At 42.4% G+C, this 20,309-nt stretch overlaps 1 protein-coding gene and 1 non-coding gene across 35 annotated transcripts in view; both read right to left on the reverse strand.

Annotated features, from left to right (window-relative positions):
• Nucleotides 1–20,309, reverse strand: part of Ubap2l (ubiquitin associated protein 2 like) — a 55,615-nt gene that overhangs the window by 6,039 nt on the left and 29,267 nt on the right. For 26 of the 34 annotated variants that reach the window (XM_008854957.2, XM_029557322.1, XM_029557319.1 and 23 more), the window contains 14 exons: nucleotides 20,004–20,175; nucleotides 17,150–17,348; nucleotides 15,508–15,785; nucleotides 15,197–15,369; nucleotides 13,730–13,919; nucleotides 12,592–12,646; nucleotides 10,566–10,740; nucleotides 10,248–10,320; nucleotides 8,575–8,770; nucleotides 8,407–8,495; nucleotides 5,086–5,139; nucleotides 4,124–4,205; nucleotides 3,114–3,331; nucleotides 2,213–2,318 (listed from right to left, as the gene is read on the reverse strand). In XM_008854957.2, coding sequence (XP_008853179.1) covers nucleotides 2,213–2,318; nucleotides 3,114–3,331; nucleotides 4,124–4,205; nucleotides 5,086–5,139; nucleotides 8,407–8,495; nucleotides 8,575–8,770; nucleotides 10,248–10,320; nucleotides 10,566–10,740; nucleotides 12,592–12,646; nucleotides 13,730–13,919; nucleotides 15,197–15,369; nucleotides 15,508–15,785; nucleotides 17,150–17,348; nucleotides 20,004–20,175 — 2,060 coding nt within the window. Of the gene's footprint in view, nucleotides 1–113; nucleotides 507–2,212; nucleotides 2,319–3,113; nucleotides 3,332–4,123; nucleotides 4,206–5,085; nucleotides 5,140–8,406; nucleotides 8,496–8,574; nucleotides 8,771–10,247; nucleotides 10,321–10,565; nucleotides 10,741–12,591; nucleotides 12,647–13,729; nucleotides 13,920–15,196; nucleotides 15,370–15,507; nucleotides 15,786–17,149; nucleotides 17,349–20,003; nucleotides 20,176–20,309 lie in introns of those variants that run through there. The other 8 variants (XM_008855022.3, XM_008855008.3, XM_008854981.3 and 5 more) reach the window with 1 other exon arrangement.
• Nucleotides 4,280–4,411, reverse strand: LOC115068062. The gene has a single exon (XR_003847450.1). It is a non-coding gene; the product is annotated as a small nucleolar RNA SNORA58 (small nucleolar RNA).

The raw sequence follows: 20,309 nt of genomic DNA on the forward strand, positions 1-20,309 counted from the left end.
AACAGTTCTTTAGCTACACTAGGGATTGATTGAGAAGGCCACCCTCCACCCTTTATTCACAACACAACATTGGCTCCTAGTGTCCAGAAAGACATGCACGGAAAGAACGCAGAGTTAGCTAAAGAAATACCACAGTTTATTGAAGACTACAAATATTTTTGTTACAAGTTGGAACTACATGCCTTCCAGAAATCAAAAGCAACAGCAGGTGTGTGCATTGATGCTTCGGAGGTGCTGCACCGCTTGAACTCGAAATGGGTAAGACAGGGTCAGACACATGGGGGAGAGGGAAATGGGGAGGGGCAAGTTCAAAAGCCCAGAAGGTATCCACCAACTCATTTCCCCAAGCCATGGCCTCAGCTCAGCAGGCTCTCCTCAGTGGTCTGGTTTCTGAAACAAGACTTCAGTGCAAATTTATACACACACACAAAACACAGCCCCCAGGCTTGGGCCAAATTAGCTCTCAGCCGTCCAGAAATGCTTGTAAGGGGGTGGATATTTTCTTCCTAAAAGGAATCAAATACATAAAAATAAATGAATTTAGAGGTTGATGAGGAGTAGAATGACAAGAGCCCTCTGTGGGGTTGTGAACTGGGGGTTCTCAAAAGGCTGCTATAACCAATTTCTGAAATCTTAAGGGAAATAAGAATTTTTAAAATCAGATTCCAACTCATACTATCAATTACATTCCTTTTTCTTTTCTTTTCTTTTCTTTTTTTTTTTTTGACTTTTTTGAAACAGGGTCTCCCTGTAGCCCCAGCTGTCCTGGAACTCACTATGTCGACCAGGCTGGTCTCGAACTCAGAGATCCACCTGCCTCTGCCTCCCAAGTGCTGGGATCAAAGGCATGTGCCACCATGCCCAACTCAATCACATTCCTTTTGATATGCTTTAATGGGACAGCTAACTAGGGCTTTAAACCTAACGTTAAGTGTTGGGATGAAGCCACTCCAAGTCAAAAGGATTAAGATAGGCCTTGTTCAGTGAGAAGAGTAGATATGGGTTTTAAATCTCAAAGATCAAGATTTAAAAATTTTTTTTATTATGACCCACTCTTAAAGCCATATAACTCAATTCAAAGTTCCATCTTGCTATCAATATCTAAACCCATTTATTGTTTTCTGCATTCAAGTCTTCTAATTACTGAAAACCTTGGGCATTTACCCACCCAGAGCCCACACAAGGATGAAGAACATACACTGCTCCCTCTTAAGCCCATGAAACTGTAATCAGCTGCAGGCTTTTAAAGATAATTCTCAAGTCTAACCAACCCCTGGCATTTGCAACAACTACCTCCCCAAACCCACCTAAAAGTCACTAAAAAAAATTACATGGAAGTAGGTTTGGTGTGGCACACGCCTATAATCCTAGTAAAGAGGTAGAGGCAGGAAGATCGCCAAAAGTTTGAGGCAAGCTTGGGCCACAGAGAGATCTTGTCTTAAAAAATAAAAACCAACTGGAAAAAAAAAAAAAAAATCCCACCAAAAAACCCCCACAAACAAAGTATTTTTCTCATTTCATCTTCCAGAAGTGGGGCACAGATGTCAGAAATAGAACTAGGCTATCAGTCATGTATCCAGAGGATCCCTACACTTCACTCTCTGCTATCAGATGTGCAAAAAGACTTTACACGAAGACTAGCCATACAAGTGAAGAAACCTAAGGGTTTAATTCTCTCTATGAGTAGTCCTGCCTACTCATTTCTTGCCACATCGTAGGTCTTCTAGTTAGGGAATAAAAAGGGAGTCATGTAACAAAATTAGTAGTATTAAAAAAAAAAAAAAGGTCAAATCTATTATGTATGTTATTGTTATGAGGAAGAGGGAAACAGGAAGTTGTATTATGTCTGTTAGGTATAAAAGCATTTAAGTCTTCAGCAATCTTATACTGCCAATACCATCCATACTGCCATTTGCATTCATTGACACTACGGTGAAATCTTGGGGCCTCTGTCTTACTTCTTACCCAAACCTCAGGTCCGCCAACTTATTTTAATTAGCTAACACATGACTTTGAGCATTCCCACCATGAGTAGTGGACACATGTCCTAGCATCAAGCTGCTTCTGTTTTCAGACACCTAAATCAACCAAGCAATGATAATCATGTAAAGACTAACAGACCCTCACTGACCTACTTTCTCAAGCACCAAGTCTTTCTCCAAACTAGTAATATCCCACACAGACCAATCAGCCAGGGCCAAAGGGAACTTACCAGTGTTATATCCATGAGACCCATATCCACTTGGCTGTTGGAAAGGGGTGGCCGAGGCATTCACACTGACATTCACACCATGCTGCTTGGAAGAGGTAGGAGCCACCTGAAGAACAAAAGGGACAGAAACACAATGAAACAGCAACAGATACCATTTGTCCCACTTGTCCTAATCCAAGAACTAAATGTTTAGTTGGATACATATCCTAAGGTAGGCTGACCAAAGTTTTAATAGCGAAAATGAGATTCTTACTAATTGTGATGTCAATGAGTAATGTCCCCCCAATAGGCTCATGTATCTGAACACTTGGTCCCCAGTTGGTGGCGATGTTTGGGGAGGTTATAGAACCTTTAGGAGGTGGAGCCTCCCTGCTGGAGGAATGTGTCACTGGGTCAGGCTTTGAGGAATTATAGCCTCTGCCACTTTCTGGTCTCTGTTTTCCTGTATGTGGATGAAAATGTAGTCAGCCAGTTTCCCACTCCTGCCATCTACCATCCTTTACCTGACATTATGGACTCTCCCTCTGGAACTGTAAACGTAACTAAAATAAACTCTTTTGTAAGTTACTTTTGGTCATGGCATTTCATCACAGCAACAAAAGTAACTAATACGCTGATTTTCAGAATTTACCTGTGAAGTCAAGAGGTAGGATCACATTTGGAAGAAAAAGGCAATGGTAATGGGGAAAGAACAAGCCAGCAAGATGTGGATCATGATCCTAAAATGAAGCAATCCCTGTTCTAATTGTAATTCCATATTCCCTCTTCCCAGCCAGAAACAGGCCAAAGGTAGAAGTTGTTCCTCATTTATTACTGAATAGTCATTCAGTCTTGAAGACTGCTAAGGATAGTGTCCATAGCTAGGATCCTTCACCATAATGAGTGACAGTCAGTTACTTACAGGAAACACAGCAGGCCCATACTGGAAGGTGCTGGGGAGGCCTGGGACCCCTGTGTAGTATGGCAGGCTGGTGTAACTGTAGCCAGGAGGCAGCGCCGGGTTCAGGAATGTCTGCTGCGTGGTATGGTGAGTCTGCGTCTGGTTCTGCTGGGGTTGGGCCAAGGTTGTGGCTGGGGCTGGAGAGGAGGCATCCCCACGGCCAAACTTGGTGAGGTCACCTGTGAAAGGAAAGGCTAGCTGAACAGTGTACAATGAGGCTCTCATGACTTTCTGCCAGCTTGCTTTCTTTCACCTCCATCTTACCCCTTTTTCCTATCCTTTGCTCCTCCAGGGGCTTAAAAACCACCATCACCACCACCAAAAACAAAACCAAACAACAAACCTAAGCAATGCAATGAGACTGCTACTGTGTATAGGGTACAGTGGCAAAGAGGAGTATAGAAAGTCAATTCAACCATCATACTTCTTGGGAAAAGGTGGAGAATAAGATCAAACAAGTTAACTGGGAATATAAAATAGTTCAGTGCTAGAGCTTGTGTTTAGCATGTATGAGGTTCTATATTCAATATCCAGAACCACAAAACAAACACAAACACACAAACACAAAACAACAAAAACCACAGTGCTTGGAAATAGGGAGAAAATAGAAAGTAAAATGTAAATGAGAAAGACAGCCAGTAGAGGTGCTGCCCACCTTTAATCCTAGCACTCGGGAGGTAGAGGCAGGCAGATCTCTCGGCAATCCAGACCAGCCTGGTCTACATAGTGCATTCTAGTCCAACTGGGGCTACAGGGAAACGCTGTCTCAAAATAAATAAATAAAAAGATGCCACATTCCCATCTTTAACAGGACGTTGAATCTGTCAAGCCTGATTCATCACATTCATATAAAAAAATCACACTTCGGCCAAAAAAAGGCTTAACATGACACGAACAGGAGTCTTTCTTACTACTAATTTCTACTTCCAATCCCAATATATTTCCCTGTTCAGCCCCAATCCCAATCCTACCAGAGTAAGGGTTGCTGGCCAGGCTACCATCCCTCCCAGTCAGTGGAGTGGTGGGTGTAGGAAACGGGATACTGTAGTAATCCTAGAACCAAAAGAACAGAGATTAAATTCTATCTACTCCCCAAGCATGAAAACCAAAAGACAGAGGAAGCAGAAGAATGTTCAAGTACTGCAGTTTACCCAGTTACTGACTAAACAGGTTAGAGTTAGCATAAACTCCAATTACTTTTGCATATACTATCGCCCCTGCCCTGCCTAGCCATGAGTAGAGCCAGGCAAGGTATGCTTGCTGGAAACACATCAAGGTTCAGACCAAAAAGATGCTCAACCTTCGAAAGACTTATAGCAAATTTTGAGGAAAGAGGTGGTTCTTTCTGTTATTTAAAAGTGCTTAAGACGTTGAGTGTGGGGATGGAGAGATGGCTCAGCTGGTAAAAGTGCTTACTGGATAAGCATGAGAATCTGCGGTCACATCTCTGGCATCCATGTTTTTAAAAAGCTGAGTATGACTACACATATGCCTATTAACACCAACATGGGGGGGGGGCGCGGGTTGTGGGGGCAGTCAAGAGTGATAAATCCCTGGTCCTCTGGAAAAGCAGTCAGTGCTCTTAACTGCTGAGCCATCTCTCCAGCCCAATTTAAAAATTTTTATTTTATGTATATAAGTGTTTTGCCTACATGTAAGTTCACCATGTGAAGGCTGAAGAGGCCATGGGATTCCCTAGGACTGGAATTATAGATGGTTATGAGTAGCTATGTGAGTGCTAGGAACCAAACCCAGGTCCTCTGCAAGAACAACAAGTACTTATAACTGCTGAGCCATGTCTCTAGCCCCTTAGGAATGTTTTTAACTCCTGGTCTTCCTGTCTCCATGTCCCATGTGATTACAGGCATGCACAACAACTGGCTCCAACATTAATTTTAACGTTCTTTTCCAAATCTGTATCCCACATACTCACCAATGGAAATCTTGTCTGAAGCATCTGTAAGTCATCATAGCCATATACTTGTGGCTGCAAGATATAAATGTTTAACAATATTAATTGGAAATGATTTTGGTATAGAAGGCAACATAATTCAATAGGACACTGATCCTCATTTTTAGAACAAGACAGATTACTTTCTTCAGTTTCTTTAAGTGAAAAGAAAGAGGTCTTGAAATTTTCCTTAAGCTACAAACTACTCATTGGACTAGGCTGACACCTAGAACCAGCAGGTGAGGACGGGTAGACACAAGTTCATGAATGGCAGGTTTTACCTTCTATCTGGCAGTCACTATCTCTTACAGACTTTCAAAATCTGGATTAAAATTTCTCTTTCCTGGAAGGATTCACGTTTTACTCTCATTCCCCATTATTTCTAGGTACGAAGTGTTATTGTTAAAAAGTAGATAATGCAGGTAGGCATGGTGGTATACACCTTTAATCTTAGTACTTGGGAGGCAGAGACAGGTGAATCTTTTTGAGTTTGAGGACAGCCTAACTATATTCCAAGTTCCAGGCCAGCCAGGGCCAACTATGAAACTAACTGAAACAAAGTAGGCAATGACAAAAACACATTTAAGGAGGAGACAAGTGAATGAGAAATGTTGGAAAGGAGGGTTCCAGAGGGAATGGGAGGGGTAGTTATGATCAAAATATATGTAAGTATAAATTAATAAAAAAAAATAAGTGTGGCAAGGCTAGTTAGACATATGTATATTATCTAAACTTCCTCACCAACGGTAACAATAGGTGTTCGGGTTACTTCAGTATTTTATTTATTTTATGCATATGTGTTGCCTGCACTTAAGTGTGCCCCATCCTGCAATGCCAGCAGACATCATTAGAGGGTGTTGGATCCTGTGAACCTGGAATAATGGATGGTTGTTAGCCACCATCTGACTGTTGGGAACTGAACCCAGATCCTCTGCAATGGTAGCCAGTCCTCTTAATTGCTGAGCCATCTCTCCCAACTCCAGCAATAGGTGTTTATAAATACAATTTTCATCAACATTTTTCATCTTAAAGTGTACTGAATACTTGAAGGAAATAAAAGATATACCGAGACAAAATGCTACTACTGTCAGTGATCTATTCTTTTTTTTTTTTTGTCTTTTTGAAGCAGGGTCTCCCTGTAGCCTCAGCTGTCCTGGAACTCACTATGTAGACCAGGCTGGACTTGAACTCACAGAGATCCGCCAGCCTCTGCCTCCCAAGTGCTGGGACTACAGGCGTGCGCCACCATGCCCGGCTGATCTATTCTTAAGATAGCTCCAGACTGAGTCAGAAAACCCTGTTCTAAACAGGTCAGAACCAACAAAGATCCACAGATGTAGAGAATCAATACAACACTATGAAATGGCAACCAAGAAACTAAACATTCCGTTTTTAGCACTTGATATCCAGAAATTTGATTTCACCCAAAATGGAAACCCAACAAGGGGTCTACGTTAAGTTTAGTCCTCCCTCTAAACAACTTGTTACTTTTTGGGCTGACAAGATGGCTCAGCAGGTAAAGGTGCTTGATACCAAGCAGTGCAAGTCCGACTGGAACCCACATTAGGGTGGAATGAGGCTGACTCCACAAAGTAGTCCTTCCTGCAAGTGAAAGTATACAAATACCCACAGGCAGACGGAGGTAGAAATGGGTGGATCTCTGTGAGTTCAAGGCCAGCCTGGTCTACATAGTGAGTTCCAGTCCAACCAGGGCTACATAGTGAAACCCTGTCTCAAAAATAAAACAATTTTAAAAATTTAGCTGGGCGTGGTGGCAAACGCCTTTAGTCCCAGCACTTGGGAGGCAGAGGCAGGCAGATCTCTGAGTTCCTGGCCAGCTGGTGCTACAGGGAGACCCTGTCTCAAAAACACCAAAAATAAGTAAATAAATAAATTAAAAAAAAAAAAAAAAATTTAAGGGGCTGGAGTGATGGCTCAGTGGTTAAGAACACTGGTTGTTCTTGTAGAAGATCCGGGTTTGAATTGCAGAACCCACATGGCAGCTAACAACTGTCCGTAACTCCAGTTCCAGGGGATCGGACGGCCTCTTCTGACCTCTGAGGGCTCTGCAGGACATGGGTGCACTTACCTACATGCAGGCAATACACACATACACATGAAATAAAAATTTTTTAAAAATTTAAACTGGGGCTGGGGAGATGGCTCAGCCAGTGATGAAGAGCATATACTGTTCTTGCAGAGGACCCAACTTCAGTTCCAGTACCCATGTTGGGTACCTTACAACTGTCCCTAACTTCAGCTTCAAGGGCATTCAACTCATCAGGCCTCCTTAGGCAACTGCACACTGCACAAACCCACACACACTGACACCCACCAAAATTAAAGAAAAAAAAAAAAAGTTGAAAATTTTTAAACTGTTAGTTTTTTTTTAACCAGAGATTGGGGACCGGAGATATGGCTCAGTGGTTAAGTGTTTTTGCAGGGGGCCTGGGTTCAGTTCCCAGCACATACATGGTGGTTGACAACCATCTGAAACTCCAGTTTTGGGAGCTCCAACATTCTCTTTTGGCCTCCACGGGCACTGCACGCACAGGTGCACTTACATACATACAAGCAAAACAGTCATACATATAAAATTAAAATATTTTATTTTTTTATTTGATGTGTATTATTGCCTGCATGTGTGTAAGTGCACCCATTTCATGTAACGCCCTTGGAGGTGGGAAGAAGGTATAGCATTTCCCCTGGAAAACTGCAATTATGGACGGTTGTTAGCTGCCATGTGGGTGGCGGAATTGAACCTGGGTCCTAAGAGCAGTTAGTGCTCTTAGCCACTGAGCCACCTCACCGGTACCAACATTAAAGAAAAACAAAACAAACAAGCTGGGCATGGTGGCGCACACCTTTAATCCCAGCACTTGGGAGGCAGAGGCAGGTGGATCTCTGTGAGTTCAAGGCCAGTCTGGTCTACATAGTGAGTTCCAGGACAGCTGGGGCTGGCAGGGAGACCCTGTCTCAAAAAGACCAAAAAAAAAAAAAACAAACAAACAAAAAAAACAAACAAACAAAAAACCAGAGATTAAAAATCTGTGTTCATATGTGAGAACCACTCATTTATATTGTGTGGTTTTTGTGTCTTTTGTTCGGTCTTTATGAGACAAGGTTTCCTGGTAGTCCTGCTGGCCTAGAGATCTGCTTGCTCTGTCTCCCCAGTGCAGGGATTAATGATGTATGCCACCCCACTTGGTCCTTATACCATGTTTTAATTATGGTCTTCCACCTGAAGCCAGAGGTACAAGGAAGAGCCATGTCTTGTAGAGAAGATCCTTCAGTCCCACTTACCGGGTAGGCATGTAATAGCCCAGGAGCCATAATATATGGATTAGGCAACAATGGCGGAACTCCAGGAGGGAGGTTGGGAGGAGCCTTTCCTAAAAGAAAGTAATTTTATGCTGTCAGTTGTTTATTTCCTCTATGCCAGAGGAATGCCACCCACCTACACGAAGCTACCTGAAGTCGTAGCAACTGAACTTCGAGTTGAGGCTGTGACAGTAGAGTTGCTGCCTAGGCTAAGGCCCAGACTACTGCCACTATTCAGACTGGAGGAGACACTGACCACAGGGGGAGGTGCAGAAACTGTGCTGGACGTGGTAGAGAAAGTGCTGGAGGAAGAATGGAGATTCGCCTCACTCTCCACACTTGTGTGCTTCAAAAGGGGGAAGCAGTGGAAGACAGAAAGACAATTAGCAACATAGACCATAGGTTGCTATTTTTCTTAAACCTATGATCGTATCAAATTCACAATTAAAATGGCCAATACAGGTCACGAGGGTGCCCTCTGCCAAACTAGAAAGAATCTCTATGTTCCTTAAAATTTCCAAGTACACATCACCCTCCTTGTTCAGAAAAACAGAAAAGGTAGTAATAACAAATTCCATACAGATCAACACTAGTAAGGAATAAAGCTTAGAACTAAAAAGTACACCATAGCTTTCTTTCCCGCAAGTTGCTCCACTAGTTCTATAGTTTGGCTGGGCATGGTGGCACACTCGTTTAATACCAGGACTTGGGAAATTAAGGCAGATGGATCTTTGTACATTTCAGGCAGGTCAGCCCTAGCTACGCATAGTGAGGGCCTGTTTGAAAAATAATTAAGGGCTGGAGAGATACTGCTCTTGCAGAGGATCTGGGTTCAGTTCCCAACACCCACATAATAGCTCACAGCAATCCATAAATCCAGTTCCAGGAACTCCACTTTTGGCCTCCACTAGCATTGCATACACATGGTGCACTTATATACTTGCAAGCAAAATATACACATGAAATAAAAATATAAAAAATAATAAAGCAGAGGCAGGGGGATCTCTGTGAGTTTGAGGCCAGCCTGGTTTCCATAGCCAATCCAGGCCAGCTGGGGCTACAGGGAGACCCTGTCTCAAAAAGACCAAAAAAAAAAAAAAGAAATAAAAAATAACTGTACCAGAAAGACACAGCTGGGCATAGTGTTAGGCATTTTAATCCCAGTACTTAGGAGGCAGAGGCAGGAAGATCTCTGTGAGTTTCAGGCCAGCCTGGTTACAATAAAGTTCCAGGCCAGCTGGGACTTTACAGTGAGATGCTGACTCAAAAAAAAAAAAAAAAAAAAAAAACCACAACACAATTGCTGGTTTTTCGTTTAGCTCTTTTAGTTCTGGGGATTGAACCCAGGGCCAAATGTATGTAAATCACATGCTCTAAAATTAGCTATGGCCCCATCTCTTAGAATGATAAGCTCTTCCAGCATTTATTCAAGAATACAAAGCCCCAACCTACACTATTCAACAGAGAGGAAAAAGAAGGTTAATTCTGACTTTTGGTAATGGTCTGTAACTTCAGTATTTCTGGACTTTGGTCTATTGCCTTCCCAATATCCCTTTATACCTTTTGCTACAATCTCAGTTCAATGATGACTTTATGATATCATGAAATTTGCAAGAATTCTAGTGGGCCAGGTGCGGTAATGCCTGTCTGTAATCCCAGTTATTGGAAGGCAGAGGCAAGGGGAACTGTCCATCAGTTCAAGGTCAGCCTGGTGTACACATGAGTTGGCGGCCAGCCAAGGTTACACAGCAAAACCCTGCCCCAGAAAGAAAAAGAAAAAATTAAGTCTTTACAACTGTACTTCCACTCAGCATCACACTTACCAAAAGAGTGGATGTTGAAGTTCGTCCAGAAGATGTAGATGATGAAAGGGTATTCTGTTGTGTAGATAATGCACTAAAAGAAAAAAGAGGTTGCCATCAACACACTGATAACTGATAAGCAGAAGATAAGTCTTTTTGTCTTCAATACCCACTTATCAAAGCTCCAGTTAAGCAGAAGGTAAGTCTTTTTGTCTTCAATACCTACTTATCAAAAAAGCAGGGCTAATGTGTTCTCTACCAGGAAGGGAGTAAGATAGGACCAGAGAGCTCTGTTATTGAAATTCATCAATCTGACCTCAATTCTCACCCCCAAATCACCTGCTGTGTTGTGTGGTGGTGGTATTTGGAATCTCTTCACTGTGGCTCAAGCCAGCTAAGGAGGATGAATGCTGATTGGTTGTCGTCAGTAAGGAAGCTGCAGATACTGTTTCATTGAGAGGGGGAATACTCGAAGTAGAAGGTGAGTCAGGTTTCACTGCAGAGCCTGTAGCACCTAAAAAGAAAGGTTTTTTTTCTTTTTTTTTTTTTTTCTGGTGGTGTTTTTGAGACAGGGTCTCCCTGTAGCCCCATGTGGCCTGGAACTCACTATGTAGACCAGGCTGGCCTTGAACTTAAGAGATTTGCCTGCCTCTGCCTCTGGAGCTCTGGGATTAAAGGTGTATGCCACCCCGCCCCATTCAGAAAGAAAAGATTTACCCTTATCAGAGAAAAGGGAGTGATTATGAGTAAAAAATAACTAATAATCCTAGGCATACTATTGGTACAATTCTTTTTAAATTCCAGACATTTCACAACAGAAATTTCATTTGTCCAGTGAAGAAAACGAAACGATCATTTGCAAAGACAAAAAAAGGGGGTGGGGGAGCACTGGAGAAATGGCTCAGAGGTTAAGAGCACTGGTTGTCCCTGCAGAGGAACTGGGCAGTTCTCAATACCTACAGGGTGGCTAACAACCATCCATAACTCCAATCCCAGGGGATCCATCACCATCTTCTGGTGCCCATGGGCACTGCACGCACTGGTACACTTACATGCAAGAAAAAAACACTCATACATATAACAATAAAATAAAAAATAGAGCTAACCAAAAAAATCTGGGCTGGGGAGATAGCTTGGTTGTACAGTATTTGCCTACCAAGCACTAAGCCCTAGGTTTCATTTCTGCCACCACATAACTATGTGTGGTGATGTATGCTTATAATTCCAGTACTCAAGAAAAATAGGAAGGAGGATCAGAAGTTCAAGGTTATCCTTAACTACTCAGCAAGTTTGAGGCCAGCTTCCTTGTACTACATGAGACCTGGTCTTAAACAAAAAAAAAGCAAAACAAAAGGCAAACACACAAAGTAAAGGCAACTGCATACAAGTCTGACAACCTAAGTTCAATCCCTTACCCACTGGGGAATGAGAAGTGACTCCTGGAAGTTGTCTTGTGACCTCCACAAGATGGCCATGGCATGCATGAGCTCTCACTTTCACATCACACACACAAAATAATATGTTCACACCTGTAACCCTAACATGTGGAAGGCTAAAGGAGGAGGATCCTTGAGATTTTGAGACAAGCCTTGGCTACAAAGTGAGACTTTGTCTCAAAAACCCAAAAGATAGAGAACTTGAGGACTGGTAGTACATGCCTAAAATCCCAGCATTGTGAGGCCAAGGCAGGACGAAGCACCTGTATTATACAGAGAATTTGAAATTTAGGATGTTTGAGATAAAATAATTAGAACTAAACTCTTAATCAAGGTCAGAAGAGGGCTTTGGATTCCCCTGGAACTGGAGTTAAGGACAGTCATAGCCCCTGCAAGAGTTCTTTTTAAGAAATGCAAAATATGGGACTAGAGAGATTGCCCAGCAGTTAAGAGCACTGGCTGTTCTTAGAGAAGACCCAGGTTCAAATTCCAGCACTCACATGGTGGCTAACAGCTGTCAGTTCCAGGGATGTGATGCCCTCTTTTGTCCTCTATGGGCACTGCACAACACAGGTGCACTTACACACGTGTAAGCAATATACTCATACACATAAAATTAAAAAAAAAATTTTTCTCAATTAAAAAAAAGCAAAATATAGGGGATCCCCATGTAGCTCTCATGGGCAGACTATTTGCCTAGCATGCATAAGGCTCTAGATTCTATGAACAGCAACCCCCCCAAAATGTGGTTGCACATGCCTATAATTCCTATGCGCTGGGAGCAGATTAGGAATTCAACGCCAATATTAGTCAGCCTGGTTTACATGAAACCATGGCTCAAAAATAAGTAAATAAATAAAAGCGTAAATATTCAGAGGAAGAAAACCACTTAAACTGAGAAGAAAAAGCCTGGAAAACAAACTACTCACCTTCAGCAGATTGTGTGGTCTGTAACTGCGTGGCCTGCACAGAACTGAAGCCATTCTGGAACAGACAAATTTGTGAAGAGGGCAAGTTATCACTCAGCTTAATTCTGGTCAAAAAAATTTAGTGGGGCTAGGGAGATGACTCCAAGGTTAAGCAGAGTATACTGCTCTTGAAGAAGGATCTGATGGTTCCCAACACCCACAAGTGGTGGCTCAAAACAATCTGTGACTCCAGCTCCAGGGAAATCTGTCACCTCATCTGAGGTGAGGGCACCAGCAATCATTTGCACATACCCCCTGCCCCACAAACACAGAGTTTAAAACAAATTAATCTTTTTTAAAAATATCAGGAGAGCCAGGCGTGGTGGTGCTCGCCTTTAATCCCAGCACCTGGGAGGCAGAGGCAGGCGGATCTCTGTGAGTTCTCGAACAGGCCAGCATGGTCTACATACTGAGTTCCAGGGCAGCTTGGGCTACAGGGAGCCCCTGTCTCAAAAAGACCAAAAAATAAATAAAATAAAAATACCAGGAGAAAACTGTTAGCTATGCAAAGAATCAAAACAATGAGACTTTCCAAAGAAACAAAGTAATAAAACTGAAAATAATAAAAATCAGATAATTCTGTGTGACTAAAGGCAACAGAAGGCAATTCCCCAAACAGATGAGACATCTCAACCCCCACCAAAAAATAAGAAAGGCCCAAAGTCCAATTCCAACAATCCTGATAGAACAAAGGGGTACAAAAGTTCAATCAAATATCAGACCATGTAGTACAGTCACTCTACACTATCTCTGGCATATTGCATCCCTCACCAGAGTGGGGGCGAGATGTACTGATATGCACACATCCTGAAGTCTAGCAATCAGATCTACTACGAGGAAAGGACAGGCATTTGAGACTGTTTCTGCTACAGCCAATACATTTTTATTGCAAAGAGAATGATTTTCTGGCTCTGGGTCTCCACACTTGCTGAAAAGAATTTTCAGTTTATCAACCACAGAAATGTGCTTTTTTTCAGCCTCTCAGCCAGCACTTCCAAGGTTTCACAGCACCATTTTCAAGAAGTAAAACACTGTTATTCAAGGGACTTTTGTCCGTAATTTCTCTAACCAGTGGCCAGGGTATCATGAAGCTAACTACCTTAGCCTGAGTCAGGTCCTTTTGGGGTGATGAAGAGATAGAGCTGGGGTACCGCCGAGTCTGCGTGGATCTCTGTTCATATAGAGGGCCCTGAGCATTATTTTGGGAGGTATAGGTTGTCGACTGAATTGGGCCACTCTGATAACCAGACTCCTGACTCTGGTTAGATGAAACTGTAGATGAAGATTCACTGTGGGAAATGAAAACAACAGTCATAGAAAAGGTCAGCATGGGGGCACATGTCTATAATTCAAGCACTTAGGGGACAGAGGTAGGGGAATCCAAAGTTCAAGGCTATGTGAGATTGTGCCTCAAAAAGTAAGGAAGGATAAATGATAGAGCAGATTCTGTGATGCAAGAAATGGTGGAGATCTACTATTAGAATAAAATAATTTTGACTTGCTCAAGAACATTTCAGGTTCCATTCCAGACCTAAGATTATTTGGGCAACACATACTGGACTCAATGTGAGTGTGCACGTGCATGGCGGGGGGGGGGGGGGGGGGGGATATGGAAGGGGGAATGTGGCTTAGGGAGTCCCGGCGCGGAGAGCTGCGCTATAGACTTACCCCAAGGGCCAGCCTGGTCTACCTAATGAGTTCTAGGCCAGCTGGGGCTACAGGGAGACCCTGTCTCAAAAAAAAACAAAACAAAACAAAACAAAAAAAAACACTAGCTTCGTTGCAGATAGACTGCAAAACTTTTAAAAAAAAAAAAAAAAAAAAAAAAAAAAAAAAAGGAAATAATTATTTCCCCAAATCGGGCATCTGGGAAGCTAAAGTACTCAATCCCTTTTACACATAACACAAAACTTTGGCACAAGAAAAGTCATCTTTTTTTTTGTCCTTATCTCCCTGTAGCCCCAGATGGCTTGGAACTCACTATATCGACGAGACTGGCCTTGAACTAAAGAGATTCGCCTGCCTCTGCCCCCCACCCCCAAGTGCTGGGATTAAAGGCATGTGCCACCATGCCCAGCTCAGGTTCTTTTAATTTCCTTTTAAGGTTTTTACAATTGTGTTAAGATACTAATGCTTTCTCAAGCCAAGTGTGTGGTGCATGCCTTTAATCCCAGCACTTAGGAGGCCAATGCAGGTGGATCTCTGTGAATTCCAGGCCAGCTTGGTCTACACAGTGAATTCCAAGCTAGCCAGGGAGAGCCTGTCTCAAATATATAATAAAAATAAACAGTAACGTGAACACCTGATGTTGACCTCTGGCCTCTATATTTATGTATATACATGCACAAAAACCAAAACCAAGCTTGAGCATTATAGAAGTACCTAAACAGCATATATCTGTTTAAAGTTATAGACAATCTTATTAACTATATATATTTACAATCACTGAACAAAAATGTTACGATTAACTATTTTTCTCTTATCCAGAGGTCTAGAAATAAGCAAAACACTAAGAGAAATTTGCAAGAAGCTACTAAAAAGGGTCTTGTAGCTAAAGGTCCTCTACCTGGCTGTGCTGGTATATAGGCTACTAGGAGCCTGGCTTGAAGAGGCGCTAGTGGTAGGGGTAGACTCATAATCAGAAAGGACGGGCTCTGACCCAAACTGCAATGCCCCAAACTGCAGATTTAACCCTGAGATATCTGCTGAGCCAGGCATCTCCACAGCCAGAGCAGGAATCTATAAAGAGAAGTAAAAGAGAATATAATAATAGTTTAATATAGAGTAAGTTACTCCTTTCAACTTTAGCCTTAGAATATCCTTAAAATCCCACATCTGCCTGCTGTAAAATAATGTCTACCTAAAAAATTGAAGTACCTTAGAAGTCAAGGACGTTTTTTTCTTTTGCTGTTTCAGTTTCTGCTGAGCCGGCTGAGGGCTTGACGACTGGTTGTCTGAAGATCCTGGTGACATCTGTGGAGCCACGGTGGATTTGCTTGGCAGAGGAGAAGAGGGGGTTGGAGGTGCAGCTGTGGAGGTAGCCACTGCAGGTGGCTTCTCTTGAAGAAACACCTCCATCATGGTTGAAGACGGGGTAAAAGCCGGGCGCTTTGTAAAGGGGCTGTGTACTGCTGAATCATTTGCATTCTTCAGATCTGCAAGAAGAAATCCAACGCATCTGAAGCCTGAGTATTGGTAGGTCCCAAAGAAATGCTATTTTCCTACACTACTACTATGAACAAGACCTTCAAAACTGAGCTGGCAAAATGGCTCAGTGGTAAAGGGCACTTGTCACTTGATAGTGTAAGTCCAGTGACCTCAATTCAATCTAGGAATCCATGTAAAGGTGGAAGAACTGATTACAGAACATTGTCCTCTTGACCTCCACATGCCTTGTCACATCCACGCCCAGTCACACACGCAGGAAAACAAAAACAAAAACACTCCCTGAACTCATATAATCAGATCCTTTCAGGACAGCATCTCATTTCATTTCTATAGGCAACAATCACCTGTTTGGAAGTACCACCTAATCAAATCAGTATTACGTTACCTGTGTGAGACACGAATCTACAAATTGCCCAAGTTTAAAGTATAAGGTGTTAAGATGGCCAAGGCTGGGGCTGGAAAGATAGCTCAGTGGTTAAGAGCACTGGCTGCTCTTCCAAGGGACCTACGTTCAATCCCCAGTACCCACATGGCTGATAACAACCATCCACCACAAGTCCAGTTCCAGGAGGATATGATGCCCTCTTCTGGCCTCAGGACTTTGCATGACATGGGTACACTTACATACATGCAGGCAAAACACTTATATATGGGGCTGGAGAGATGGCTCAGAGGCTAAGAACACTTGCTATTCATTCTTCCAGAGGACCCAGGTTCAATTCCCAGCACCCACATGGTGGCTAGCAGCCATCCATAACTCCAGTTCTAGTGGCTCTGATGCCTTCTTCTGGCCTCCTCAGGCATTGCATGACACAGGTGCACTTACATACATTGCAGGCAAAACATTCACATACATAAAATAAACCAAAAGAAAAAAAAAGATGCTATTTTCAAAACTGAAGATAAATCTAATGAGAATTATGGGGAAAGGTAGAGAGATGCCTCAGTAAAGTCCCTGCTATACAAGTATGTGTGGACCCGAGTTTGATTCTCAGCATCCATGTAAAAAATGCTAGGCATGGTATCACATGCCTATAATTCCAGTGCTGGGGAAACAGACAGGAGGATCCCTGAGCCTTGCTGGCCAACCAGTTTAGCTGATGCTAGGTTTAGGTTTAGTGAGAGACAACCTCAAATAACAAGAAAAGCAAAGACTGAATGTTGACCATGGACACCCCAGTCCCCCAACTAAGAATTCTCTCAAAATCCCAGGTCACAAAGAACCATAGAACTGTTTTTTCTTTTTTTGCAACTACAACTAAATTCAATGATCTGTTATCTACACCCCTGCTAGCTTCTTGACAGTAAATCTCCAAACATGTAAAAGATTTTAAGTCATTTATTATCTTACCATACTGCACCAATGATGGTGATTGTGTTGTTGAACCCATGTCCCAAGACGAGGTGGTGGTGCTTCCAGATTGAGAATGCTGAGCGGCCAACTGAGCCAGGGCCTGAGCAGTCTTGAACTGCTCCAAGAACTGGGAGCCTGTGGTACTGCCACTTTTAGCTTCCCCAACATCACCAAATCCTTTCCCCAACATGCTCACCTACAGATCAACAAAGATTAGAGATTTATAGCTTGTAACCCTACTTGGCTCACTCACAAGGACACTCATCCAGACTGAAAGCCTGCTTAGATACATCAAGTAAAGAATGATACCTAGCTCTGTGAGTTCAAGGCCAGCCTGGTCTACAGGGAGACCCTGTCTCAAAAAGACCAGAAAACAAAACAAAAAAAGAATGACACCAAGCCAAGAGGCATAACACATGCCTGTAGCTTCACCTATACTAAGGAGAAACTACAGCTCAGCATGTGCAACACAGTAAGATACCATCTTAAAAAAAAAAAAAAGAATGTTACTAGATGGAGTATGCAGCATAATCTTGAGCACATATTCTACAGTCACAATACCTAAATTCAAATTCTGGGTATATAAACTTGGAAAAATTAATCCTCTCCCTCCCTGTTTCCTTACCTAAATATAGGAATAAAAGTCAAACATCTATAAAGTTGTAGGAAAACTAAGCAACATACTCTTACATTAATACAACGTGTGAGGCAAATAGTAAGCACTCAAAAAATGGGTGCTTACTCCTAACTAAAATGTAAACTTTCAGTGTTTTATATACCCAGTGTAAAATAAATTTAAAGTTAGGCATGGCGGACTAAGTCTTCGAACCCAGCACTTGGGAAATTGAGCAAGAGGAACATAAGTAGCCCAGCTGGCTATGTAGACAAAGTTGGCTTCGATCTCAGAGATCTGTCTGCCTCTGCCTCCCAAGTGCTGGGATTAAAGGTGTGTGCCACCATGCCCCACAAGTAATTAACTCAGTTATAGTTTGGAGATGAAAAGTTTTCCCAAACCTCATGTTAGTTAAAAGTTTAGTCTCAAATACAATGCTTAGAGGGGAGGCTTTGGGGGAAGTGACTGAATCATGAGAGATCTAATCTAATCAAAAGATTAATCCATGATCCACTGATGAGTTCATACCTCAACAATATTATGGGGGGGGCAGTAGAAACTAGGGGTGGAGCCTAGAAGAAGTAGATCATTAGGGGTATATACTTGGCTCTGAGTTCCTCGCTCTCATTTCAGCTTTCCGACTACCATAAAGTAAGTGATTCTAAACTTCTATGTTCCTCACTATGAGGTTCAGGCTGCACCACATCCCAGTACAAAGCCAAGCAGCAGACAGAAACCTCTAGGATGGCAAGCCAAAAAAGTTGATTTACTTGGGTATTTTGTCAAAACAAAATGACTAATGCACGAAGGAAGATTTTGTTTTTCCCTTCTGCTTCAGTGTGTATTTCAAGATTATGCAAACAAAAACCTCAGAAGTAGGGCTGGCAAGATGGCTCAACATAAAAGTACTGGCTATAGGCAAGCTTGATGACCCAGGTTAAGTCCTTGAAATGAGAGAACCTGATGCCACAATATGTCCTCTGACCTCCACGTATGTGCCATGGCACAGGGAAGCAACAGTGTAAACATACACACACAAACACAGGGGCTGGGAAATGGCCCAAAAGTTAAAAACACTGGCTGCTCTTGCCGAGGAACAGGTTTCGTTTCCTAGCTCCAACATGGCAATTAACAGCCAACTGCAACTCCAGTTTCAGGGGATCTAACACACAAATCTGACTTAAGGCACTGCATGACACAGGTGCACTTACATACGCAGGCAAAACACTCATACATGCAAAAGCAAATTAATTAATTAATTAATTAAAAATGTAGTTTTTTTTAAAAAAATGATGGGAGTTACAGGGGTTTGTGAGTTGCCACATGTAGGTGTTGGGATGCAAACTTCCAAGGTCAAGAGCGCTTACTGCTCTAACAGGAATGAAGTTTCCATACTGAAATTACATTGCTATTTTACCTTCTGAAAAATAAGAGCAAATTTCCTAAACAGGCTGATTTCTACTAGTATAGTAATGAAGTTCCTTGACCTTAATCCTTATAATAAAAAGGAACCTGATGTTAATCAGTTACTTTCCTCATCTTTCTGCCTCCCCATCTCAAAAGGAAATTAACTTCAAAAGGACCAATTCATTTTTTGTTATGCTTCTACTTTTTAAAATGTGTATGAGTATTTCCCCTGCATCCACACAAGTGCACATGTGTACACTGCTCACAGAGGCCAGAAGAGGGTGTTGGATCATGACTGCTAGCCACTATGTGGGTGCTGGAAACTGAACTCGGGGTTCTCTGCAAGAGCTGCAAGTACTGCTGAGCAAGCTCTTCAGCCCCCTCTGTTTCTGCTTTTATCAGCATGGTGATATACACTTGTGATTCCAGCACTCAGTTGAGAGAGAAGGCTCACAGTTGAAAGAATGACTGGACTAGAACACTCAGTTTGAGGTCAGCCTGTCTACACAGGAAGACTATCAAAAATACATAGAAACAAAACCCAACTTCTGCTTGGTTTGTTGGAACAATTTACTCCATTTACAGAATAAAGTATTATGTGATCCTACAACTGAAAATAAACCAAGGAGCTGGGTATGGTGTTCATGCTTGTAATACCAGCACATGAGAGGCAGAGGCAGGACGATCACCACAATTTTGAGATCAGTCAAGGCTACAGAATGATTGTAAGCCAGTCTGAGGCCAAGAGAGAACACTATCAAAAACAAAAGTCCTTTGTTCTTGACAAAGGACAGACCTGGCTGGGGTTAGTGCAATGGTTTGTCTACTTACCATACTATGATGAGAAAATGTATTCCCTGAAGCAGGTTGTGATATGGCATTCTGCTTCGAGTTACTGAACACCAGAGGCTGGGCCAAAGAAGGAGCCTGAGATGGATCCAGATTAGATGAATCATTCTCCATTGAAGATGGTGTCTTCCCCAACAGAACAGCTAGGTCAATTCTAGTTTGGGAGAGGAAGAGATCTTTATGAATAAATAATGACTGAACACTGCAGCATTCCCTACACCTGACTCTGACAAAGGCATTTATTGATGCTACTTCTAATCAGACATAAAATCTTAAAGTGTTCAATCT

This window comes from Nannospalax galili, unplaced genomic scaffold (genome assembly GCF_000622305.1).
Source record: "Nannospalax galili isolate Female #2095 unplaced genomic scaffold, S.galili_v1.0 scaffold591, whole genome shotgun sequence".
Lineage (NCBI taxonomy): Eukaryota > Metazoa > Chordata > Mammalia > Rodentia > Spalacidae > Nannospalax > Nannospalax galili.